Source organism: Littorina saxatilis, linkage group LG1 (genome assembly GCF_037325665.1).
Source record: "Littorina saxatilis isolate snail1 linkage group LG1, US_GU_Lsax_2.0, whole genome shotgun sequence".
Lineage (NCBI taxonomy): Eukaryota > Metazoa > Mollusca > Gastropoda > Littorinimorpha > Littorinidae > Littorina > Littorina saxatilis.
The window spans coordinates 51,977,725-52,004,863 of record NC_090245.1 but is presented as its reverse complement, the minus strand read 5'-3'; the positions used below and the strand labels follow the sequence as shown (position 1 = coordinate 52,004,863).

The 27,139-nt window shown below is 41.5% G+C and overlaps 2 protein-coding genes across 3 annotated transcripts in view; one reads left to right on the top strand and one right to left on the bottom strand.

Annotated features, from left to right (window-relative positions):
- The window catches only part of LOC138973525 (SHC-transforming protein 1-like), a 103,916-nt gene that overhangs the window by 61,684 nt on the left and 15,093 nt on the right, over nucleotides 1-27,139 (top strand). The window lies entirely within an intron of this gene.
- The window catches only part of LOC138973536 (probable UDP-sugar transporter protein SLC35A4), a 49,373-nt gene that overhangs the window by 21,664 nt on the left and 570 nt on the right, over nucleotides 1-27,139 (bottom strand). The window contains exon 2 of one of the 2 annotated variants that reach the window (XM_070346256.1): nucleotides 25,947-26,075. In XM_070346256.1, coding sequence (XP_070202357.1) covers nucleotides 25,947-26,040 — 94 coding nt within the window. In that variant the 5' untranslated portion in view covers nucleotides 26,041-26,075. Of the gene's footprint in view, nucleotides 1-6,386; nucleotides 6,735-25,946; nucleotides 26,076-27,139 lie in introns of those variants that run through there. The other variant, XM_070346263.1, reaches the window with a different exon arrangement.

The following is a 27,139-nucleotide window of genomic DNA, read 5'->3' as shown; positions in this document are numbered from 1 at the left end:
GTTCTCTTTCATGTCTGAGAGAGTTGGTGCAAAAAGAGTGTATTACCAACATCACGCCAGTCCAGTAATGAAAGTAGGTGGTGATATGTTCCCTAACCAGGTGGCTGCACATGCACTCTAAAGATTTCGAGCCCAGCTAATAGACATTACACCCACATACACACACATACAGAGATAAACACACACGGATACAGACAGACATACATACAGACAGACAGATACACACACACACAGACACTGACACTGACACACACACACACACAAAGAAGATCAACACACACGGATAGAGACACAGACAGACAGACAGGGGACAGACAGGCAGGGGACAGACAGACACAGACACACACACAAATAGCGAGTAGTCGAAAGGAATCACTGCGGGCTTGTTCACAGTCATGTCGGAAGGACCTGACACTGAGAACAAAGGCACCGTCACTCCGGAGTAGCACCTACGTTTCACTGTTGCCATGGCTCAGTTTAGCGGGAATGCTTCAGTCATTCATCCTGACTGAATGACTATTGAATGTTAGTGTCCACCCACACTATGCAGTAAGGATTCATTTACTGTATCGTATGGTGTGTGTGTGTTTGCTGGTCAGTTATTTACTTTGCATTATTGTCTTTTAAACACTTTGGTTAATATAATTATTCATTACTTTTCAATCCCCATTTATTGTGTTAATTCCAAAAAGATCGTGTGACAAACAAAATCTTATATATATATACGTATAAAAATGTCAACATCGGGATGCCCATTTTAAATGCATACAGGTACAATACTATCTGACATTTTAACAAACTATACTGTACTAGTCATAGCATGTTCAAGTTACCCGGCATCCAAAACAATGCAAACTTATGACATATTTACTACTGTGACAGTTTTAACTTGAATGTCGACTTATAATCAGGCTGTTTTAAGCAAGCAAACACCATTTAGATCCATTTACTCCCTAATCTTCAGCAACTCAGTTACCTTTTAGGAAGGGCTCCGTGGAAAGTTTTGCTTTGCTTCAATAATGGTGTACTTGCCATAATTATGAGCCTGCAGGGCATGCGTAAAACTTCGCATTCGCCTCAGTCTCACACAGGTAACGAGGGTTGAATTCCCACTCGTACACGAATGTTGAGGGCCCCAAAGGGGGGGGGGGGGGGGGGGTATCATCACGATCACGGGAAGGGAAATTTTAGCTTTCACGATCACAGTTACCTTGATTTTTGTTTTCACGATCACAAACACCTTGACGAATAGAGGATCATAGAGTGATACAGCTGTGAAAAATGTACGTTGAAAATAAAATGCTTTGCAATAATGCCCATCACGATCACGAAAACAAATGACGATCACGATCACGAGACTTGATTTTTTTGTCATCACGGGTCACGGGCAAAGTCCCATCACGATCACAGAAATGGAAATTTCGGCAATCACGGTCACGGAAAGGTCAAAAAACGCCAATCACGATCACGATTTTAAACCCTTTGGGGCCCTCAATGTTAATAAGCTTTTTCGAGTGCTTGGCTCAGCCGTTTTGACGAAGAGCTCTACGTGTTACAGTGTGTAGTAGAAAGGACTCGACAGATATGTGACCACGCACGTCTTGGTGTTCAATGTTGCCCTAATGTTCGGCTCATGCACCTTTCACTCAGTTATAACCAACTTTTCCCGGAGCTTGGGCCCAGGCTGTTTTAACAAAAGAACTCAACTTAACTGCAAACAGCTGGTGTGGACAATTAATTTGTGGGAGTGACTGATAAAAATGGAACGAGCGTATGAGTGCGTGTTCTGTACAGCTCTGGTGGACAGTAACCAGCTGTAATGCAGTTTGTTAGCTACATGCACTCAAAATCTAAACAACGAAGTGACTGTGGTAAGATGAACAAAGTTAAAAAACAAAGGAATACTGTACTCACCAATACAAGAACGAGACAAGACGGTACGAATTTTCGCTTATGGAAGCTTCATCAGGAAAAACAAGAACACAAAAGACAACAAAAAGCAGACGCAACACGGAACGACATGCACTCACACAAAATTTTTAATGGCTCTGCGTGATGCTGGCAGCGAGGCGGATCAAGATCGCAATGTGTTAGCGTACAACGTTGCCCTCCTGTTCTTCTCAATGTTCAAGGCCAAGCCGCAACTAACCCACCTTGCTGGCGTGGACACAGCCGAACTGTCTGCCTTTCTGACTGCTGCCCTCTTAGGCGCCAAACTTAACGACACTAACAGACCTCAGACAAGACTCAACGATGCAGACTCAAACACAGACCAGACTCGGCGACACACTCAGACCAGACTCCAGACTCAACGACACAGATCTCAGACACAGACCAGACTCTGCGAATGGTCGCTTCTTATCGACACCGAGCGGTGTGTGTGTGCAGGATTGTCAAAGTGCATAACATTCACTGACAATGCTACAAACCCTGTAAACGTCATCAATCATAAAACAAGTCGCGTGAAGCGAAATAAAAACATTTAGTCAATCTATCGGCGTGAAACTTAAAGATTAACACTAAAATAAATAAAAAGCCAACACCGAGACTACATGAACCAATTAAGGCTTCGCTAGCCTAAACCCGAAGACAGAGACGAGTCCAGCTCGTCTCCGCGAAGCATGCGAACGTAGTTTCAAATTAATATATTTTCCTGTAATTGTGAGTACATTTTCAGAGTGAACATGGCATATCTCCATATTTTGGATTCAGAAAATGTTAAAGAATAAGATGAAAACGGCGTATGGTTGCCTAAATGGCGGGGTAAAAAAACGGTCATACACGTAAAATTCCACTCGTGCAAAAAAACACGAGTGTACGTGGGAGTTTCAGCCCACGAACGCAGAAGAAGACGAAAGAAGATGAAATCATTTTTGGATCGATAACTAAAATTTGATTTCAATTAGAATGTGGATATTTTTAATGACCATACTCATTAACTAATTGTTTAGCTTCCCAGCTGAAATCCCACAGTACGGGGTTCGTCGAAGATTGCTTGACGAAAATCTCAAACAATTTGATCGAAAAATGATGGCGTGACAGTGCCGCCTAAACTTTCAGTAAAAGCCGGTTATGACGTCATCGACATTTATTGAAAAAAGGTTCTGAGGATATTATCTGGAAGAATTTGTATGTGATAGTTTTATGAAGATTGGTCCAACAGCTTTCTCGAAATCGCACACACACACACACACACACACACACTCGTATCGATTCCTAGTATAGGCCTATGTTAAAACATCTAGTCAAAACTTGACTAAATGTAAAAACACACAAGAGAATCGAAAATTGATCCGGTTTGAAACAGCTTTCAAAGTTCATCAGGCGCGAACAAAATAACAAGCTGTGCATCTTTTTTCGACTTTTGCGAGTTACGTGTCTTTCGGATCTTTCAATTGATGATCCAGGTTTCCTTTTCCTGATCACGCACCTCGCCATTCCTTATTTCGTTCTTTGCCCGAGTTTAAGGCGTTTGAACTAGATTAACCGCCCTTTTCTGTCGTAAGTGGGACAAAGAACAGACCCCGCGCTTAAGAAAGTTTGACTTGCCAAGCCCAGTGGTTAGGACGTTAGCCTTTCGTGTGGAAGGTTCTGGGTTTGAATCCCGGCCGCGCCTGGTGGGTGAAGGGTAGAGGTTTTTTCTATCTCCCAGGTCAGCTTATGTGCAGACCAGTTAGTGCCTCATCCCCCTTTGTGCGTACACGCAAGCACAAGACGAATTACGCACGAAAAAGACCCCGTAATCCATGTCAGAGTTCGGTGGGGTTACAGAAACACAAAATTCCCAGCATGCATCCCCAAGAATCGAAGTATGACAACCTCAATGTCGGGGAAAAAACCCAGCCATGTATACACGTAAAAAGCCCACTCGAGCCTAACAGTGTACGTGCGAGTCGCAGCCCACGAACGCAGAAGAAAATGAAGAAGTTCAGAGAGTCCTTTATCCGACAAGCATTGATTGTGAACCGTCATTTCATCTAGTTATAAAGCACATTTCCAAAACTCAGGTCATACTATTTCAAATGTTAGTTTATGTACAGATCAAAGATACTATAATTGGCTTGACTCCGCGAACGAAGATTTAAGAAGAAGTTCCTCGTTACTGTAAATAATACTGCTTTAACCACGACATCCATGATGATGTCAACTCACATCAAATCAAATACAACTATAAAATGAAATATTGCTATTTCATATGTTACGCGGATTTCCATTGGTCAATTGGGCAAAACTGAGCTCATTGTAAAAAGTGATATCGACGACATTTCCGTCGATATCAGTTTTGATATCGACGACCTCTTTATTGCTTCCCCACTTCAAAAACAAAAACACCTGAATTTAAAAACAAACAAATATATATGAAAATGTAATGATCCCAGAATTTAGTTGAGCAAGTGACTGAAGACTTTTTGAAAGAAAAGACATTTTTAAATACTGAAAAGTACAAGAAAAGAGTGAACAAAAAGAAATAATAATCAGAGGGAGGGATGTGGAACAGCCAAAACTGAGACAAATACTTTTGTAATTTCTGTACAGTAAATACAAAATGTCCAGAGAATTAGCAATATATCTAACATTGACTGACTGTGTGACGATATCTTCTGCTATTGGTCTGTTTCGACAGTGATATCAAAATCTCGACCTCCGGTCTCGATTTTGATATCACTGTCTCAACAGACCATAGCAGAAGATATCATCACACAGTCCGTCAATATTGGGTAATGAAATGAATGCATCTGTTGCCACTTTGTCAGCTTGCGATACCAATACATAAGTTGTGCAAGAAAGGCACACACAGAGACTCGCACACACACACACACACACACACACACACACACACACACACACACACACACACACACACACACACACACACACACACTCACTCACACACGCACAAATAAATCAGGTTTACCCGGGCTGTTACCAAACACAAAGAGAATCTTGCAGCTCTGAAGACAGACACAGAAAACAATTTTTGTTGACATATGACAGAACAATTTTTAGTGCTATAAGAAATGACAGGCAACAGTGAACTCCCTTGAAAGAGGTCTCTTTTCTATTTTATTCCTATTTTTTTAGGCTTTAAGAGATGATCAAGTTTAAACGCATCCTGCCCATATTAAGACACAAATTCCATTATCTGCTCATTCAAGATGCGATCCAAAAGTACCACTGCTATTTCTTTTACAACTGATTTGGACCAGTTCCGGTACCATTGCTCTCTCTGTCTGGAATCTCCATGAATGGAAAGTGCAGCCAATACACCCACAAATAAGTTCTGAACTTCGTTTTGAAAATTTAAGGGCGAGTCACACTGCGTGAAGCTGCATGCCTCTAGCTGTACAAAATAGTACCGTGCAACCGTTTCGGGTCGGCTTATTCACACCCACTATTAAGAGTTTTCTGTAGAGTGGTACTGTACGTTATCCTGACCCAAACGTCGTATTTCATATCTCTTTCTGAAGATAAGAAACTGTTTACTGGCGGAGAGTAATATATGTTCCCCGAAGGTCAGTGCAAATGCGAGTTGAGCACATTTGATTACCAGCTATCCGACAACACACATATGATAACCGCAACTCTTTCATTATTACACATGTTGACCGCCTGAAGCGATTGTGTGTGTGTGCGTGTATGTGTGTGTGTATATATATGTGTGTGTGTGTGTGTGTGTATGTGTGCAGGGCCGGACCAAATGAGTTGTAAGGGGGGGGGGTTCCTCCTTTTTTGGGGGGGCAAATCAGCGAAGTGGCGAAGCCACAAGCGCGCGCCTGCTTTGAACTAGGGGGGTCCGGGGGCATACACCCCCGAAAATGTTTTGAAAAACGGTTAAAATCTGTGCAATCTGGTGCATTCTGGGCCTTGTTTTGAGGGTTAAGAGCAGCATTGTTTTGGTGCTAAAACTAGTAAAAGTCAAAGCAAGGTACATGCTTTTTCCAGGGGTGGGGTTCTGGAACCCCTGGAACCCCCCCCCCCTGGGTCCGGCCCTGGTGTGTGTGTATGTGCGTGTGAGTGATTGTGTGAGAGATTGTATGTATTTGTGAGTGTGTGAATAAGAGAAAGTGTGTGTGTGTGTGTGTGTGTGTGTGTGTGTGTGTGTGTGTGGCCTATTGTTTAAGAGATTAATCTTTAATAGGCCCATAACACAGGGGGAAAGGGTTTCTAGGCATCAGACTAGACGTACGGCTCGCACCTGGCGAATCATGCATGTCACAAAGCAATACACAACACTGATAGCAAAGGTCCAGTACACAGATCAAGAACTAAAAGAGAGAGAGAGAGAGAGAGAGAGAGAGAGAGAGAGAGAGAGAGAGAGAGAGAGAGAGAGAGAGAGAGAGAGAGAGAGAGAGACCCGAATCACTGTGAAGGAAAAACACACCTACCTTTGTTCATTTTTAATGAGAGATTATTTTTTTTCAACACGCACCACGGCAGTATCCTTGCCCGCGGTAGGAAAGATTTTCCACCAGTAGTGTGTACACTCAGTTGCAAACTGACTTCAAATATGTTCGTGCCATTTGACAACAAGTTGTGAGGAATATTTTAATCGACTTCCTTGTTACACACATAAAATACGGTGCAACGTGTTCTGCCCGTGCGGCTGATTTGAATCCAGCGCAAAGCGACGAAGTTTACCATCAGACAATTATGCAGGCTATACACTGCCCGAGACACAAACATTTAAAGGTGCTATTTCTCTTGGTGAGACCAATTCGCTCCGTGAAGTCTCGTCGGTCATTAGAGGCTCACGAGGTCCTTTCAGAAATGGTATAGTTTATGATTTTTTAAATTTTATGAACAACAGACTGACTTAGACAATAGACAATATATCACAACCGACCGTATATGGGTACAGATAATAGAAAATATATCAAAACAGACCGTGTGTGTGAGTGTGCATGTGAATGTGTGAGATTGTATGTTTGTGTGAGTGTGTGAAAGAGAGAGAGAGAGAGAGAGAGAGAGAGAGAGTGTGTGTGTGTGTGTGTGTCTGTGTGTGTATGTGTATGTGTGTGCGTGTGTTTATAAACAACAGACTGACTTACACCGTAGACAATATATCACAACCGACCATATATGGCTACAGATAATAGAAAATATAGCACAACAGATCGTCAATGGAGAGACAGCAACCTTCCACAGAAAGCCAATTTCTCAGTAACGCTGCATATTGTTATGTAAGAAACATATTTCGTTCGGGACTCATTAAACAGACTTTCTTCAAAGTCGACTGCACACATTATTTTCAAAGACAGCCAGATCAAGCTGAGGTGAACCAATGTTCATTGTCAAGGAACCGGGAATAGAACGTTATTGGCAGTCAATGAGGAATGAACTGTTGCCCAACTCTCGATTAGTGCATAGGAACTCAGCATTTGCTATTTCAAGAGTGGAAATATCGCAATATGGTTTATGTAAGCAGCTGAGGAAACAAGCAAGCGAGCAACCAAAAACATAAAACGAACACAAAAAAGACTATGCATTTTCTTCAATGGTCATGCCTGTGCTGGGAACGAAAGCCTGGGTGGAGCTTTGACATTGAACTCTTCAGTCCTGTTGCAAGGTACCTTTTAACTTTGATACACAATGCGTTCTCTTCATTGGCTGCAGTAGCCATGCCCACCAACGGCCCAACGCTATCGCGCAACATTATTAGAATGCAAATAAGGCCGTCGAGATAAAAAAAAAAAATAAAAAACAAAACAAGTCGCGTAAGGCGAAATTACTACATTTAGTCAAGCTGTGGAACTCACAGAATGAAACTGAACGCACTGCATTTTTTCACAATGACCGTAGTCCGCCGCTAGTGCAAAAGGCAGTGAAAGTGACGAGCCTGTTCAGCGCTGTAGCGGTTGCGCTGCGCTGCATAGCACGCTTTACTGTACCTCTCTTCGTTTTAACTTTCTGAGCGTGTTTTTAATCCAAACATATCATATCTATATGTTTTTGGAATCAGGTACCGACAAGGAATAAGATGAAATTGTTTTTAAAACGATTTGGGAAATTTAATTTTAATCATAATTTTTATATTTTAAATTTTCAGCTTGTTTTTAATCCGAATATAACATATCTATATGTTTTTGTAATCAGAACATGATAAAGAATAAAATAAAAGTGATTTTGGATCGTTTTATAAAAAAATAATTTTAATGACAATTTTCAGATTTTTAATGACCAAAGTCATTAATTAATTTTTAAGCCTTCATACTGAAATGCAATACCGAAGTCCGGCCTTCGTCGAAGATTGCTTGGCCAAAATTTCAATCAATTTGATTGAAAAATGAAGGTGCCGCCTCAACTTTTACAAAAAGCCGGATATGACGTCATAAAAGACATTTATCGAAAAAAAGAAAAAAGTCTGAGGATATCATACCCAGGAACTCTCATGTAAAATTTCATAAAGATCGGTCCAGTAGTTTACTCTGAATCGCTCTACACACACCCACGCACAGACACAGACACACAGACACAGACACACAGACACACAGACACACACACACCACAACCCTCGTCTCGATTCCCCCCTCTACGTTAAAACATTTAGTCAAAACTTGACTAAATGTAAAAACAAGTCGCGTAAGGCGAAATTACAACATTTAGTCAAGCTGTCGAACTAACAGAATGAAACTGAACTCACTGCATTTTTACAGCAAGAGCGTATACTCGTAGCATCGTCAGTCCACCGCTCGATGCACAGGCAGTGAAATTGACAAGAAGAGCGGGGTAGTAGTTGTGCTGAGAAGGATAGCACGCTTTTCTTTATCTCTATTCTTTTTACCTTTCTGAGCGTGTTTTTAAGCCAAACATATCACATCTATATGTTTTTGGAATCAGGAACCCACAAGTAATAAGATGAAATTGTTTTTAAATCGATTTCGGAAATTTTATTTTAATAATAATTTTTATATTTTTAATTTTCAGAGCTTGTTTTTAATCCGAATATAACATATTTATATGTTTTTGGAATCAGAAAATGATGAAGAATAAGATAAACGTAAATTTGGATCGTTTTATAAATTTTTTTTAATTTTTTTACAATTTTCAGATTTTTAATGACCAAAGTCATTAATTAATTTTTAAGCCATCAAACTGAAATGCAATACCGAAGTCCGGCCTTCGTCGAAGATTGCTTGGCCAAAATTTCAATCAATTTGATTGAAAAATGAGGGTGTGACAGTGCCGCCTCAACTTTTTATGACGTCCTCAAAGACATTTATCGAAAAAAAGAAAAATTCCCAGGAACTCTCATGTCAGATTTCATAAAGATCGGTCCAGCAGTTTAGTCTGAATCGCTCTACACACACACACACACACACACACACACACACACACATACACCACGACCCTCGTCTCGATTTCCCCTCTATGTTAAAACATTTAGTCAAAACTTGACTAAATGTAACAACACTCACAATATGTGCCACGCATTGTCAAGTGCTAGGTATCCACTAACCCACGATTGGACTGCCATAGTTAAACTGCGATTTGTTTGTTTGAAGAAGATAAAGCGGAACTCGTTTGCGAACAGGTTGTGACCCATAGCCACACACACCCACCACACACACACACACACACACACCCAAACAAACACACACACACTCACAATTGCCAACAATAGCACATTATCCTTACAAACAAAACAACACTAAAACGAATCTTGAGAACTCGACTGAAAAACACCTGTTGACACTGCAAACAGATTTAGCAAAGTACTTTATATTATCGTCCCCTTGCTCGACACTTAGCGGTCTGTTAATAATTTAATACCTTATTTTGCATAGTGGTGTTATTTTCGCAGTATTCTTACTTCCTTTGTTGACTTCACGATACGCTTATTTCTGAGCTCCTTACTTTCTGTTGTCACGTAATAGCATAGTCTAAATAGAGAAAGACGTGTCTGTATGCTTGATCCCCACCCCCTCCTCCCCACCTCACCTCCACCCCTCTTATCTACTTTGAATAGAGAAACTGAGCAGTGTATGAGTTCTCCCCCGAACATATACACCCGGAAACACTTGCATTTAAACAACATAGTCAATCATGACGGAAGGAGCCAGGCGTGCAACCTCAACACCCCCCCCCCTCTTCTTACCTCTCCCAATTACACAAACATGGTATTTCCACGACAGACCCCATACATACCCACAAGTCGTCTTCGTCTTTTTACATTTAGTCAATTTTGACTAAATGTTTTAACGTAGAGGGGGAATCCGGAGACGAGGGTCGTGGTGTATGTGCGTGCGTGCGTGCGTGTGTGTGTGTGTGTGTGTCTGTCTGTCTGTGTGTGTGTGTAGAGCGATTCAGACTAAACTACTGGATCGATCTTTATGAAATTTGACTTGAGAGTTCCTGGGTATGAAATCCCCGAACGTTTTTTTCATTTTTTTGATAAATGTCTTTTATGACGTCATATCCGGCTTTTCGTGAAAGTTGAGGCGGCACTGTCACGCCCTCATTTTTCAACCAAATTGGTTGACATTTTGGTCAAGTATTGTTCGACGAAGCCCGGACTTCGGTATTGCATTTCAGCTTGGTGGCTTAAAAATTAATCAATGACTTTGGTCATTAAAAATCTGAAAATTGTAAAAGAAAATAAAAATTTATAAAACGATCCAAATTTACGTTCATCTTATTCTCCATCATTTTCTGATTCCAAAAACATATAAATATGTTATATTTAGATTAAAAACAAGCTCTGAAAATTAAATATATAAAAATTATTATCAAAATTAAATTGTCGAAATCAATTTAAAAACACTTTCATCTTATTCCTTGTCGGTTCCTGATTCCAAAAACATATAGATATGATATGTTTGGATTAAAAACACGCTCAGAAAGTTAAAACAAAGAGAGGTACAGAAAAGCGTGCTATCCTTCTTAGCGCAACTACTACCCCGCTCTTCTTGTCAATTTCACTGCCTTTGCCATGAGCGGTGGACTGACGATGCTACGAGTATACGGTCTTGCTGAAAAATGGCATTGCGTTCAGTTTCATTCTGTGAGTTCGACAGCTACTTGACTAAATGTTGTATTTTCGCCTTACGCGACTTGTTACATTTAGTCAAGTTAAATGTTTTAACATAGAGGGGGAATCGAGACGAGGGTCGTGGTGTATGTGTGTGTGTCTGTGCATGTGTGTGTGTGGAGCGATTCAGACTAAACTACTGGACCGATCTTTATGAAATTTTACATGAGAGTTCCTGGGTATGAAATCCCCAGATGTTTTTTTCATTTTTTCGATAAATGTCTTTTATGACGTCATATCCGGCTTTTTGTAAAAGTTGAGGCGGCACTGTCACACCTTCATTTTTCAATCAAATTGATTGAAATTTTGGCCAAGCAATCTTCGACGAAGGCCGGACTTCGGTATTGCATTTCAGCATGGAGGCTTAAAAATTAATCAATGACTTTGGTCATTAAAAATCTGAAAATTGTAATTAAAATTTTTTTTTTTATAAAACGATCCAAAATTACTTTTATTTTATTCTTCATCATGTTCTGATTCCAAAAACATATAAATATGTTATATTCGGATTAAAAACAAGCTCTGAAAATTAAAAATATAAAAATTATGACAAAAATTAAATATCCGAAATCGTTTTAAAAACAATTTCATCTTATTCCTTGTCGGTTCCTGATTCCAAAAAACATATAGATATGATATGTTTGGATAAAAACACGCTCAGAAAGTTAAAATGAAGAGAGGTACAGTAAAGCGTGCTATGCAGCACAGCGCAACCGCTACCGCGCTGAACAGGGTCGTCACTTTCACTGCCTTATGCACTAGCGGCGGACTACGGTCATTGTGAAAAAATGCAGTGCGTTCAGTTTCATTCTGTGAGTTCCACAGCTTGACTAAATGTAGTAATTTTGCCTTACGCGACTTGTTTTTTGTTACAAAGCTTGTGCGTAGTCCACTTGGTTGATACAGTCATAAACTGTAAACATGACTTTATGACTGAAATTGAAGACTTGTATACGTTCGGTGTATGTGGTGCCCATGATGCTTCTCGGGACTTTTTTTCCCTTTTTTTTTCTCTCTTTTCCACAAACAGAATATTATTACAAAGTACAGAAAAAAATGTGCTTGTTCTTCTCATTAATGTACATCAAGATATATTTATTATACTTGTTTAGCAGGTTATGTTGTGCATGTCTGGGGTTTGGAAATGTATTTAGTGTCTCTGTTTATGTGTGTGGTGATTGCTCACTTCAAAAAGAAACAACAAGCTTGTGAATTCCCTACCAGTAATACAGACAAGTGTAAAGAGGTGAACCATAGGTTAAACAAAGTATGGCGAAAAGCAGTAAAAAAAAAGCACCCGCGGATACATTTTACAGAAAAAGACAAACGACGAACAAATAACCACAACAACAACAAAACAAAAAAACAAGACAAAAAAAGAAGATAACAACAACAAACATTTCTCTATTTCTCCCTAAAATATTACTTGAGTTGCAATGTGCTTTTACATTTGACCAAAAAACACCAAAGAAGAAGAAGGACAACAGGCGAAATGAAAACCTTCTAACTTGGGTAATAGAAAAAAAAAACGAAAAAAAAAACCCCATCTCCACCATGAGAAAAGGCTAATGCAGTTGCACCTGTGATGATACCCTGCGGACCGTTCCAGCCCTACGTGTCCCTTCAGTACACTTGCATGCAAGGTCTGCTGTCGTCAAGCTAACCTACAAACTGCAAGGAAAAACGTGTCATACAACAATACGTTGGCTTCAACAAGTAAGGATGACGTGAAATCTCTTAACGAATTTGGAATGATATGACCAATCAGACAATGTCTCATCTTGAATCTCGACTTGACAGAATTAAAATGGTTCACGGAATCCTCTGAGTTTAAGGGACAAGGATTCAACATTTCGCACTTAAAAATATTCCAGGCAAATACACATGAACAAGCAATGTTAAGCACACAGCAACCACATAAATTAACATACATATATTTAAAATAGGCCTCAAGACAAGCAATACACTAGCAAACAAAGGGGCATACCTTAACCTCGCGTGTTCAATGTAAAAGTGATTGGCCGGCATAATAATCACATATATTGGCAAAGAGCTGCTGGCACCTATGTGTTGACTACACATTCATTTATGCGATTGTTGGTTGTGTTACATTTGTATCATAATTATTCATATAATACTTGTATTACACTCTTTGGCAAACACAATCAGGAGAGGTGGACAAGTATGCGTATTTGGGCTGATTTAAAAAAAATGTCCAATAATAAAAGTATAACATAAATAACACAGTCTACACCACTCATTTAGGTTGACTTAATGTTCAAGAAATCTTGTACTGACTCATCTCTGTATCATTGCTTTTTTCGTTATAGCTTAACACGGTAAACTCCTTTCTAACCCGAGTAAAAGAAGGAGGGAAGGAGGAATTTTCTTACATAACTAAGTGTCATACGGCTTCGTCAGTCGCAAGTGTTGCTACAGATACTGTCAGTCTTGTCACGTAAACGATGAACAGGGTGTGATACCATTCTGCCGCGTCCGTGATTAAGCGGAATGTCATCTTTCTTTTCGCGCGAAAGTAAGACAAAAAGAGTTAACAGAAACAAAGTGGTTTTCGTGGGTAAACGCAACATTGCTGTGACACACTCTGAACCGGATTTGGCTGTGGGAAAATTTAATCGAGGATAGACAAGTATTTATTGCTTAGTTAACTGACTGCCAGTCCCACATGTGCTGAAATACGTGTCTGCGTCCAATGAATGTGTCAGTTGTAATTCTTACACACACACACACGCACAGACACACACTCTCTCTCTCAGTCTCTTCACAACACACACACACACACACACACACAACGCCGGCACGCACTACACTAAACACGGTGACAGATACGCGTCTTGCAACAGTAAACACTCCAGATAACGAATTGATCAGAAACCATCAGCCTTTCTTTCTTTCCTTATTTGGTGTTTAACGTCGTTTTCAACCACGAAGGTTATATCGCGACGGGGAAAGGGAGGGAGATGGGATAGAGCCACTTGTTAATTGTTTCTTGTTCACAAAAGCACTAATCAAACAATTGCTCCAGGGGCTTGCAACGTAGTACAATATATGACCTTACTGGGAGAATGCAAGTTTCCAGTACAAAGGACTTAACATTTCTTACATACTGCTTGACTAAAATCTTCACAAACATTGACTATATTCTATACAAGAAACACTTAACAAGGGTAAAAGGAGAAACAGAATCCGTTAGTCGCCTCTTACGACATGCTGGGGAGCGTCGGGTAAATTGTTCCCCCTAACCCGCGGGGGGTACCATCAGCCTTGGACGCGTAGTCAGAAACAAAGGAGGGTACATTAAGGTCAACTGAGAAGCTCCCAGCCCGACTAGAAATGAGATGACTTAGTCATTCAAAATCGGTATGATTTAAGAGAGGTTCTTTTTTACGAATTCCTGCAAAATAATACGTATTTTTACCAGTAGCGTTGTGTGACTTTGCTTCTCAAAGTTCCACACCCCACTGTTTTTAAGTTGCACATGGAAAACCAAAAACAAAGGAGTGATCCAATGTCTGCACACAGATGGTTACGCCCACTGGAAATCCATGATAACATGGTGAAAAGAATTGGCAAGGATACACCACAGTAAGAAGGCGAGGGGCGCACTGGCCTTATAGATAAGACGCCGGCCTCCCAAGCGGAAGGTCGCGGGTTCGAATCCCGGTCGCGCCTGGTCAGTAGGTTAAAGGTGGCGATTGTTCCGATCTCCCAGGTCAACTGTACTTATGTGCAGACATGCCTTATCCTCGTTGCGTGTGTACACGCAAGCACAAGACCATGTACGCACGGAAAAGATCCTGTACCCAGGGTATGGCTTGGGCGTCGGTCATCGGTCTTTTGCCTAGGGAAATTCGGAAAAAGACCGATAGATAAATGTCTCAGTCAGTCAATGGACCGATTGTCTAAAAAAAAAAATAAAGAAGTTTTTTTGCTTGTTTTCTTTTTAGAAAATCGGAATATGGTTACAGGAGTCGGAAATAGCTGAAACGAAATCAAAACTCGGAAGAATTCCGCGAAAATTGGAAGGGTTGGTAGCTTTTCAGGCTACATTTTTGGCTCACGAAGTGTAGCCTATGCGATCGTAACTTTGTCTGTCTGTGCGTTTGTGCGTGTGTGTGTGCGTGTGTGTGTGTGTGTGTTTGTGCGTGTGTATGTCTGTGGTAGAAACTTTAACATTTCCGAGTCTATGTGTGAGTGGTTATCCAAGACTATGGATAAAGCTCGCATAAGATTACGTCACGGTCAAAAGTGTTTGACGTCAATTAATGCATCATGACGGCATGCCTCCCTGTAGTCTTTCTCTCTCGCGTGGTGTGTGTGGTCTCGGTCATTGTTATTTTGAGCGGGCCGAGACTATTTGGCAGTCGTGTCCCTGTAAGTAGGCTACATGCAGACAGACAGATCTAGATCTAGTGTCTCTCTTTCTTGCACAGTGTCACCTAAGCTTACTGTGTGTGGGTGTGTATGTGTGACGGAGTGATTGAGTTTGTGTTACTGTTTGTCTATTTCTTACGTGAGCCTTGAAGGCTTCGCCTCTTGTATAATTATAGTTTCAATCAAATACTTCACATTTAGCACGACAATGAATGAAGAAACAAGAACTTTTTTTCCCCCCTCACAATTTACTGTACATTATCTTCATGAAATTAAACAACCTCTTCAAGACATTGTGCTTTCAGTCTTCTGAAATTCTGCCAGAAGAAGGTCGCATGAACCGAAATATTGCAACTAACTATTGTTTTTTGATCTTTATGATTCTTTATTTTTCGTTGTTTTTGTCCTCCCTTTAAACAATTCTCACAACAGCTATGTAACTGTAATAAGTTTCTCCTCACAGCTGTAATGCATAATGCGCAGTCCCGGGGCAGCAAAAAAGCTTTTTTGTTGTTGTTGACTGATTGATTTGCAAAATGACTGTTTGATTCATGGCCGAGTCAGTCAATGGACCTATAGTGGACAAAGCCCAAGCCAATCCCTGCTGTAACCCATGTCAGAGTTCGGTGGGTTACAGAAAAACGAAAATACCCAGCATGCCTCCCCTGAAAGCGGCGAATGGCTGCCTAAATGGCGGGGTAAAAACGGTCATACATAACCCACTCGTGCAAAAATCACGAGTGTACGTCGGAGTTTCAGCCCATGAACGCAGAAGAAGAATAAGAAGAAACAGTAAGATGGTGGTCAGCTGAACTCAGCTTAGAAGAAGAACCAAAACCGTCCAAGATGACAAACGGTCACCAACAAACACAACTCAAGAAACCGTTTATGCCCTCTGCGCACTGCACTAGCTCAGATACAGAATTAACAAGAAAATTGGTTGATTAAAATCAACATGGCCGAAGCAATGTTTTCATAAAAGAAGCGGTGTTGTACGGGCACATGTTGAATTTGGGTTACATGTGTTGCAGAGTATTTGAAAATCCGTAGGCATAAAAACATGCAAAGAAGAGTGATAGGTCCCTGTTGTGAATATAGTCAGGTGGATAAATTGATTACTTAATAATAATAATAATAAGAAGAACATTTATATAGCGCTAAATCAAAAACTTTCGTTAAAAAGGCTTGCTCTAAGCGCTTGACATCTAAACTAAAACGTCATTCACACTCTTTACAATGATGTACAAGAACTTCATGTCACACTCTTTCATTCAGTATAGTACTTATGTTTCACACTAGTTTTGCTGTTACAGCAGTCCCTCCTCATGAACGGACACCCTTGGGCCAGTGCAAACATGTCCGTACATTGCAGGTGGCCGGTCACGGGAGAGCCCCCCCCCCCCCCCATCACACACACTCAGGTACACTGACGGACTGAGTGAGTCTTTGCTACTGGTGAACGAGCTCTATTTGTCCTAAAACATCAAGGTCAAACTACTACAACTTATAACTGAAAGGAAAAAAACTGTCCTTAAAAATGACGAATGTAATGGTGACTGAAGAATCAATGTGGAAAAATAAGAAAAGAAGTCGGTGATGAGTTGATTTTTTTACTGAAAACAACAGTAAACAATCAATCATTTTATTGTTTTCAGTAAAGAATCAACTCATCACCGACTTCTTTTCTTATCTTAAAAATGACGTTAAATCAACGGCGGCAGAAAAAGAGAGATAACAGAAATCCTCAAATTCCTGAGGATACAGGCATCCAATGAAAGCAGCCACGAACATACTCACAGAGGCACACATGCTTGTGCAGATACTTTGCAAAAATATGAATTGAAAACCTGCATATGTGGTAATTTCTTTTTTTGTGTGTGGCTTTATTGAATACTTCAGGCAGTGACTTTTCCCTGTCCAGTTTTCTCTTTCGTCTCTCTTACCCCTCGCTGCAAGGCAGAATACACATTTTCTATAAGGAAGACTACTCCTCTTCAATTATATCCAGAGATCTTCCAGCTGTCTCCACCATAAGCCAAGTGGTCGAGTCTTATACCCCCTTTCCACACAACCGTTCTAGGTCCCGTTCCCGTACCGACCAAGGAACGGTGCGGGCACGGGAGGGATCGGGACAGAACCGCAATGAACGTAACTGATCGTTAACGGAACTGCTTTGAACGGTAGGGTCGGTAGGGACGGCTGAGTTTGGGCTGCATGTTCACATTTTTAGCCGTTCCCCTCCCGATCAGAATGAACGGTAATGGAACCTCAACCCATCGGTAACGGAACGCTTGGATCGTTAACGGAACTTAAAAACAACGGTAGCGCTCTCACACACTGAGTTGTCATACCCGCATTCCAAACATCCGTTCTAGGTCCCGTTCCCTTACCGACCAAGGACGGCTGCCACTATGGTCAGACGCTGCTGAAAGATGCCAAAAAACGGCCGTTTGCGCAGCGTTCCATTGTTGTGGCAGCATTCCTTGGTTGGTACGGGAACGGGACAAAGAACGGTTGTGTGGAATGGGGGTATAACTTTTGACACCGACAAACTGAAGAATGAACAGATCTATGAGGTAACCGTCTCAATGGTCCAGGCTCAGGGAACAAAGAGTATATATTACTAGATGATTACCCGCTTCGCCGGGTACCGGCTTCGCCGGGAAGAAGTAGAGCCGAATACCAGGCTGCGCCTGGGACCCGGCTTTGCCACACGGAGGAAGGGAGATAATCGCGGCTGAAAACACTGGAGAAGATAAGGAAGAGTTACTGGTAGTGGATCCCGACAACAACAACAACCAAAAAAATAAAAATCGGTTCAGCGCGCACAGCGCTGCGCGCTGAGAGCACGTGTTGAAATATCTCATCGATGAGGTTGTGTCCGGGGTGTAGCTGAATACGGTGTCCAAATTTGAAAAAGATCCACCGGGAACTTTGGCCGTGCATCGCGAACAGACAGACAGACAGACAGACACTAGTCGTATATATATATAGATAGATGGCCTGGGGCGATTGTAGCTTCCCTTCTTCGTGTCCGATAGACAAGGACAATAAATAGTAGAGCATAGTGCAATTTCATGTTGGCATCTTCTCCACTGAAAGCTATAACCCAAAGACTGAAGACCAAAGTGCTTTACCCCACTTCTGACCCGAATCACCCCCCTCCTGCTAGGTACACGTGCACTCAAGTTAACCTCTGCTTTGACCTGTGTGCCAGGAGTCGGATGAAAGAGAAAGAGAGAGAGAGAGAGAGAGAGAGAGAGAGAGAGAGAGAGAGAGAGAGAGTGAGAGAGAGACACACACACACACACACACACACACACATAGACAGACATAGAAAGACAGAAGCGGAGAGACTCAGAGGGAGACACAGACAAAGACATACAGAGAGAGAGAGAGAGAGAGAGAGAGAGAGAGAGAGAGAGAGAGAGAGAGAGAGAGAGAGAGAGAGAGAGAGAGAGAGAGAGAGAGAGAGAGAGAGAAACTGTAACTGATCTCGTGTGAACGGTAACAAAACGAGACATGTCACCTCTCCGAATGCATTCCAATAGATGACCGCTCCTGCGGCCGTCAACAAGTGGGCACTTGCTACATTGCTGATAAATTTGGCACCTCACGGGAGATAATTTGGAGTGTTCTGAGCGAAGAGCTTGAAAGTAGGTCCCAAAACTTCCAACACCAGAAGCACGTCAGATTGAAAAAATCACAAGACATTTCCGTTTTTTTTAGTCAGATCCAGATGATGCCGTTTCTGTTGGTAGCAGCAGTTCATGCAGCAGGTGAATGTCCCCACTAAAGAAAGCCAGGGTCATCCTTAATACGAGAATTTATAACGCGCACATATCTCACCACAAGGCGACTCAAGGCGCACTCACACACAATCTTTCGCATTAACAACTCAAGCATACTCATATACACTTACGCATAAATTTCATGAAGATAACAAGGCAACAACACAAACAGAGACACGGCACTCAAAAGTAAGCATGAACAAGAAAAGAAAATGTCAAACAATAATTATGTACATGGCTATTTACAACTGATCTGATTAAGGCTTGCGGGTGAGATGATGGGTAAGGGGGGGGGTGTGTAGCGGGGCACTATAGTCTGAGGATTATTTAGGGATCCTTCTGAAAAGAAGACGATGGTATCATGCAGTTTATTGGACGCGGAGGGGATAATCCTGTCGTACTTTCTTCCAAATTGTGAGACAGTAACTAAATACTATTCCACACTTCTGAGACAACTCAGAGACACACCAAGGCAAAACGCGCAGGAAAGCTCCACAAAGGGGTGCTGTTCCATCAGTCCAGTCAAGACAACGCCCCTGCCCCCAGGTCCTTCGTTTCCATGGACACAAATTTTGCATGCGGCTTTGAGATCGTTAACCATCCGCTGAATTCGCAAGATTTGACACCCTCAGAATATCATCTGTTTCCAAACATGAACAAGTGTCTCAGGGTTGAGCACTACGAAACGGACAATCATGACGTAATGGCTGCTGTTGAGGACTTTATACGACTGTAAATCAAAAGATAATGCAGCAACCAAATCGATCGAGGCTCTGAGACACAGGTGGAACAAGAGCATGGAAGTTCGAACTCAAAGAGACAATATGTTGAAAAGTGAATTTCTTCTAGTCTCGTAAGTCAGTAGCAAGGCCCGTAACTTTTCGGCAGTTTGCCTTCGTATATTCCACGAGATTGAATAACTGACATCGACACAGGGGATACACCTTAGGCCTACTGATAGCCTTTTTATTTTTATTTATATTTTTTATATTTTATACAATACTAATGAAGCGTGCGTCTAGTTTCAAGTGGTTTACTCCCTTGTGTTCTCTAAAAACATATTAATTGGCAAATTTGCACAAGAAAAATTCTGTGTAAATATAGTCACGTACGGCTGTGCATCGTGGTCACTGGAAGCTTGGGGTGCATTACCGTGTCCTGAACTGTATGCGGCCTGTCTTAGTGTTACACTCCCAGTACCGCACAACTTGAGACTCTGTCACACATGGTCAAACCGTTGTACAACTGTCAAACTTTCTCATACAGCCCCAGCTTCGTACATCTCAACAAAGTCAAACTGCAAGGGGGGTGTGGGGGTCGGAGAATTGAGACAGCCAGGATTTTTTTTTTTTTACTGCACGACACGTCACGTCTGTCACGTCTTTCTCTGTAACCCCCCCCCCCCCCCCCCCATTCAAACGGACCACAAAGCACTGACTTTGTGTTCGCATGTTTGTTTTCTGTCACTGAGACGCCTCCCACTGCACTGTGAGCGCTCAGTGTTGTCAGCCCTGGGGGGGGGGGGGGGGAGGTGGCATAGTAGGCCGTTGTGCAAGCAAAGATCGACACGTGGTAAGCTTACCTGCTGCTTGCGCTCACAACCACCTTTTTTCTCGCTGCTTCATTAGTACAGGTATTTGTGCTTGAGCAAGATAGTGTAGACCTGTGTACAAGCATTTTGAATGTATGGCGTAACTTGACATATGTTCATATGTGTGTATTTGTGTGTGTGTGTGTGTGTGTGTGTGCATGTGTGTGTCTGTGTCAGTGTCTCTCTCTCCTCTCTCTCAGTCTCTCCCCCCCCCCCCCCTTCTGTATGTGTGTCTGCAGGAGTATCAGATTCGTAACTAGCCAGACCAGGGATACACATGATACAATGTACATTATTAAGGTCCCACGAAGCTTAGAAACCTCTGTGACTGTCAGTCCATCTGTGGTCTGTGATTGTATTCACGCATGCAAACGCAAACATATTAGGTTTAACTGTTATTTTGACCCCCAAATATGCTACTGACACTTTACTACAGTGGTTATGTCCTTTGCAAACAACCAGTGCCATGGAGTGGAAAACCAGTACACAACGTTTGCAGACATTATTTTTTTTACAGTTTTAGTTTCTGCTTGAGCTACATTATCTGGACTGGCAGCCCCAAAAATGAGTCACTGGAGGGTAGACATAACAATAGAAACGTGTGCAAACTAAAGCAATGAATGGGAAAACTCATTAATCACACATTCTCTCTCAACTCTCTACCTTGCTTTTATTTCACAATTAAAAAACAAAAACAAGATTCAGATGTCAATGCTGCTGTTTTTCAAAATGTGTCTTCATTTTTTTACCCATGCAAAGTCCAAAGTTTGTAATTACATGTATTGTCTCCATGTAAACATTTATACAGATTTGTTTGTGTATTCATGTAAGTTAGGGTTCCCTCTCCTAGCGAGGGCTGGATGGAACAAGATAAGCAAATGATCTGGCACATAAACATTCAAAATTGTGACCTTGAAATCTGAACAAGATCAATCAGACTTGGGTCATGTCTAGAGATCATAAAACCCTGGAACTAGTGGAAGTGTGCGAATTTTCAAAAATCTAGTTTAAAACAAGTCGCGTAAGGCGAAAATACAACATTTAGTCAAGTAGCTGTCGAACTCACAGAATGAAACGGAACGCAATGCAATTTTTCAGCAAGACCGTATACTCGTAGCATCGTCAGTCCACCGCTCATGGCAAAGGCAGTGAAATTGACAAGAAGAGCGGTTTAGTAGTTGCGCTGAGAAGGTTAGCACGCTTTTCTGTACCTCTCTTCGTTTTAACTTCCTGAGCGTGTTTTTAATCCAAACATATCATATCTATATGTTTTTGGAATCAGGAACCGACAAGGAATAAGATGAAAGTGTTTTTAAATTGATTTCGACCATTTAATTTTGATAATATTTTTTATATTTTTAATTTTCACAATTAAAAAAAACACCCAAGATTCAGATGTCAATGCTGCTGTTTTTCAAAATGTGTCTTCTTTTTATTACCCATGCAAAGTCCAAAGTTTGTAATTACATGTATTGTCTCCATGTAAACATTTATACAGATTTGTTTGTGTATTCATGTAAGTTAGGGTTCCCTCTCCTAGCGAGGGCTGGATGGAACAAGATAAGCAAATGATCTGGCACATAAACATTCAAAATTGTGACCTTGAAATCTGAACAAGATCAATCAGACTTGGGTCATGTCTAGAGATCATAAAACCCTGGAACTAGTGGAAGTGTGCGAATTTTCAAAAATCTAGTTTAAAACAAGTCGCGTAAGGCGAAAATACAACATTTAGTCAAGTAGCTGTCGAACTCACAGAATGAAACGGAACGCAATGCAATTTTTCAGCAAGACCGTATACTCGTAGCATCGTCAGTCCACCGCTCATGGCAAAGGCAGTGAAATTGACAAGAAGAGCGGTTTAGTAGTTGCGCTGAGAAGGTTAGCACGCTTTTCTGTACCTCTCTTCGTTTTAACTTCCTGAGCGTGTTTTTAATCAAAACATATCATATCTATATGTTTTTGGAATCAGGAACTGACAAGGAATAAGATGAAAGTGTTTTTAAATTGATTTCGACAATTTAATTTTGATAATAATTTTTATATTTTTAATTTTCAGAGCTTGTTTTTAATCTAAATATAACATATTTATATGTTTATGGAATCAGAAAATGATGGAGAATAAGATGCATATGATCGTAAATTTGAATCGTTTTATAAAAAAATATTGTTTTTACAATTTTCAGATTTTTAATGACCAAAGTCATTAATTAATTTTTAAGCCACCAAGCTGAAATGCAATACCGAAGTCCGGGCTTCGTCGAAGACTACTTGACGAAAATTTCAACCAATTTGGTTGAAAAATGAGAGCGTGACAGTGCCGCCTCAACTTTCACGAAAAACCGGATATGACGTCATCAAAGACATTTATCAAAAAAACGGAAAAAAAAGTTCGGGGATATCAATCCCAGGAACTCTCATGGAAAATTTCATAAAGATCGGTCCAGTAGTTTGGTCTGAATCGCTCTACACACACGCACGCACGCACGCACGCACACACACACATACACCACGACCCTCGTTTCGATTCCCCCTCTATGTTAAAACATTTAGTCAAAACTTGACTAAATGTAAAAAAGAAGTTGAGAACAATGATACTTGTAATTTTTTAAGCCAAATATGACCCCACTGTGACCTTGAAAGTTGATGAAGGTCAACCAAACTTTGGTAATGCCTGAAGGTCATTAAACCGTGTGAGGGAAGTTTGACAGGCTCTGTTTTTCTTTTTTAACAAGAAAATGTCCCCGTTGTGACACTGAAATTTTAAAGTCTACCAAGCTTTTCTCATGTCTGGAAGTCATCAACCCCTGAAACAAGTGTAGTGGTATATTTTTCTTCCCCAGCGAGTGCAGAGCTAGTAACTCCTATGCTAAGCAGAGCAGCCTGTTAAGCGCTGTTCACATGGCAGACTTTCTACCAACTTTCCCCCAACTTGCAAGTGATTTTAGTCGGCTTCAAGTCAAATCAAATTTGCTGCCCATGTGAACAGCGCAAACGCTCAAACCAGTTTTAAGCGGCGATTTTTGCCAGACTTGAAGGCCAGTTCAGCTATCGGAGCTACCTCCTAATGCGAGAAGAGCAGTTTGGCTAGAGCATAGATATAAATAGGCATCAAAATGTATCTCTGGCTAGAGCCGACCAATTGGTGAACGCGATAAGAAAAGTCTGCGCAAAATCTTCGCCGGGTCACAGACGAGTCGAGCAGGGCTCAACTGAGTTTTCGAGTTGCTGCGAAATCTCGCCTAAATTGAACCTAAATCGCTGGGGCCATTCACATGGCAGACATTTCGCCGACTTGGCCTTGACAACTCGGGAGCGATTTTTGAACGATCAAAGTTGGGGAAAAGTTGGTTAAAAGTCTGCCATGTGAACAGCACTTCAAGGGCATTTTACAGAAAGAAACATGATAAAGGCTAAAAACAGTAGTGTTTGTAGTGTACACATCTATGTTTATACTTAGGGAAATGTATTTAATTTCCACACGAACTAAGGCATAACAGTTTTTAAAACAATTGGCAGGAATATGGTGTGATTTTATATGAGAGCTGAAAAACTGATACATGATATAAAGAGAAACAAATGCAATGAAGAAGAAAAGACAGACACACACACGCACACATAGTCAGACAGACACAAAGCCTTACAATGTAAAGAATAGACAATGTGCATGTAGATCTTTCTAAAATGATAAGCATTTTGGGGGTGTTTTTTTAAGGCAGGAAGAAAAAGAAAAGAAAGGAGGATAGGACAAGAGAGAGAGAGAGAGAGAGAGAGAGAGAGAAAGAGAGAGAGAGAGAGAGAGAGAGGGAGAGAGAGAAAGAGAGAGAGAGAGAGAGAGAGCGAGGGTTTGCTCATTCAAAATGTACAAGTTCATATGGAAGGGGAGGGTCAGGAGAAGTAATAAATAAATTAGCTAATCGAGAGGTCATGAGTTCGAATCCCGGTCGCTGCCGCCTGGTGGGTTAAGAGTGGAGATTTTTCCGATCTCCCAGGTCAACTTATGTGCAGACCTGCTAGTGACTTAACCCCCTTCGTGTGTACACGCAGGCACAAGACCAAGTGCGCACAGAAAAGATCCTGTAATCCATGTCGGAGTTCGGTGGGTTATGAAAACACGAAAATACCCAGCATGCCTAATCAATGAAAGCGGAGTGAGCTGACAATGCTCCCAGAGTATAGCGTGGGGAACCCAAATGGGCAAACGAGCTCACACGTAGCCAGACAATTCTGGAACGCTGAAGAAGAAGATCAGCTCACCAACTTAAGTCAAGAGAAATGTTGTAAATGTTTATTCAGGTATCCATTAACTCAGTTGGCGAGCACACAATCATAGGATACGTACACAAACAAACACGCCGAACAAGCAAAAAAGAATGCTAGGGATTCTACAAGCACTCTTTCATTATTGAGTTGTTGTTCAAACTCCCACCTCCTTTCTTCCTCCACCCACTCTACTCCGAGGGCAGTCCTTCAATTGTGAAAGCAAAAGGTAAGATGGGGACAGCCGCTGACCACTAGAATTGCATGCACTACTGACTTCTGCCTCCCACACCTTCTCAAGATGGTCTGCGTGACTAATGAGGGATGCGTGCTGCGTCTCCTGGGTAAATGCAAATTTTGACACTCACTGGTAAAAAGATCAAAGTCGTTATTGACCCTTTGTCGGTAGGTCAGTTGTCTGAAAAAGGAGGGTGTCGCCATTCGGAGGTTAGTTATACAGAGTAAAAGGCATCCGTGCCCAGAAAATCGTCAGCAAACAGAGGGGGTCGTTTTTAGGAGGGGTCGTTACAGGAGGTTCCACTGTATATATATATTAATCTTCATGACGTAGTACAGTACTTAACAAATGACAAACAAGAAGAGAAGCTAAGAGTGAGGTGGTTTTTGTCTGAAAAAGGTGATGATGATATAGATCTGTGGAATAAAATAAATGTCACAACAAGAGTACGTAGATCAATTCATATCAGGAGCAAGAGCATAACCTGGCACTAACGCAGTAACTGACTGAATACTTTTTGAATTTTAATCCAACTTAGGCAACTAAGCGACTTTCTTACTCTAAATTTTAGTGTTTGTTTTCATTTTACAAAAACACACAAAAAACCACAATACACATGCTAAGAGTGAGAGACACATTTACCTAATTGTGCCTGAAGAACTTGAGACCCAGCCAGTTGAGAAAAAGCGCGATGACGAAGACAATGAGAGTTGATGGCATCAGTAGCAGGTACCATGTTGGAGACGTTGTGTCAATCACCTCCTCTGCTGCCTGCAAATGAATACAAATCAAAGTGTTAGCAGTTCATCCAACATTTCAATATTCTTGGATCACTCAATATAAAAAGGGCAATGATTTTCTAAGTCATTGTTAAACAAAAGGTCATTTCTTTTAGTTAACAGTTTAAGGCGTGTACTTTGCTGAGGACCTTCATTTGATGCTTTAGACTCTTTCTTTTTTCAGACGGTTCTTGGTGCCTTGCTGAAGTTTTGCATGGAGTGGATGTGTAGTCCGCCTCTTCAGTTTTTCTCCTTGGAGAGCAATTTTGTGCTCCCGTCTGGTTTCTAGTGGTTGAAGGTCAGCTGCTTTCTCCATTTCCTAGATTGGTGTGCTCTTCATGGCTCCCATGTTTTGCACTCTGTCAAGCTTTCACTTGTTTGTTTTGGAGGCAGTGTTTCAGTTTTTTGTTTGTTTGTTTGTTTAACGCCCAGCCGACCACGAAGGGCCATATCAGGGCGGTGCTGCTTTGACATATAACGTGCGCCACACACAAGACAGAAGTCGCAGCACAGGCTTCATGTCTCACCCAGTCACATTATTCTGACACCGGACCAACCAGTCCTAGCACTAACCCCATAATCCCAGACGCCAGGCGGAGCAGCCACTAGATTGCCAATTTTGAAGTCTTAGGTATGACCCGGCCGGGGTTCGAACCCACGACCTCCCGATCACGGGGCGGACGCCTTACCACTAGGCCAACCGTGCCGGTAGTGTTTCAGTTGTGGAGGCATATTCGACGACTGGTCCTATGGCGCCTGTATACACCTGTCTCAGCTAGTATATGCCAGAGTTTGCACCACATCTGGTTCCTGCCAGTTTCTTCATCAGTACGAGTTTTTCCTCGCTTTTGCTTCTGTCATGTGGCTTCAATGTGTGGCTTCCACATCAGGCGTGTGTCTGACTCTATGGTTATACTTGGAGTTTCAACCTGTGGAATCGTGTCGTTCTTCAGTTTCAACGAGAACTTTTCCTTGGATAAGGAGAGGGAGAAGAGTGTGCTGACAGTCTTGGTTGAGTTGAGCTGGAGTGCCCAGTCTTCAGTCCAACCGCATACT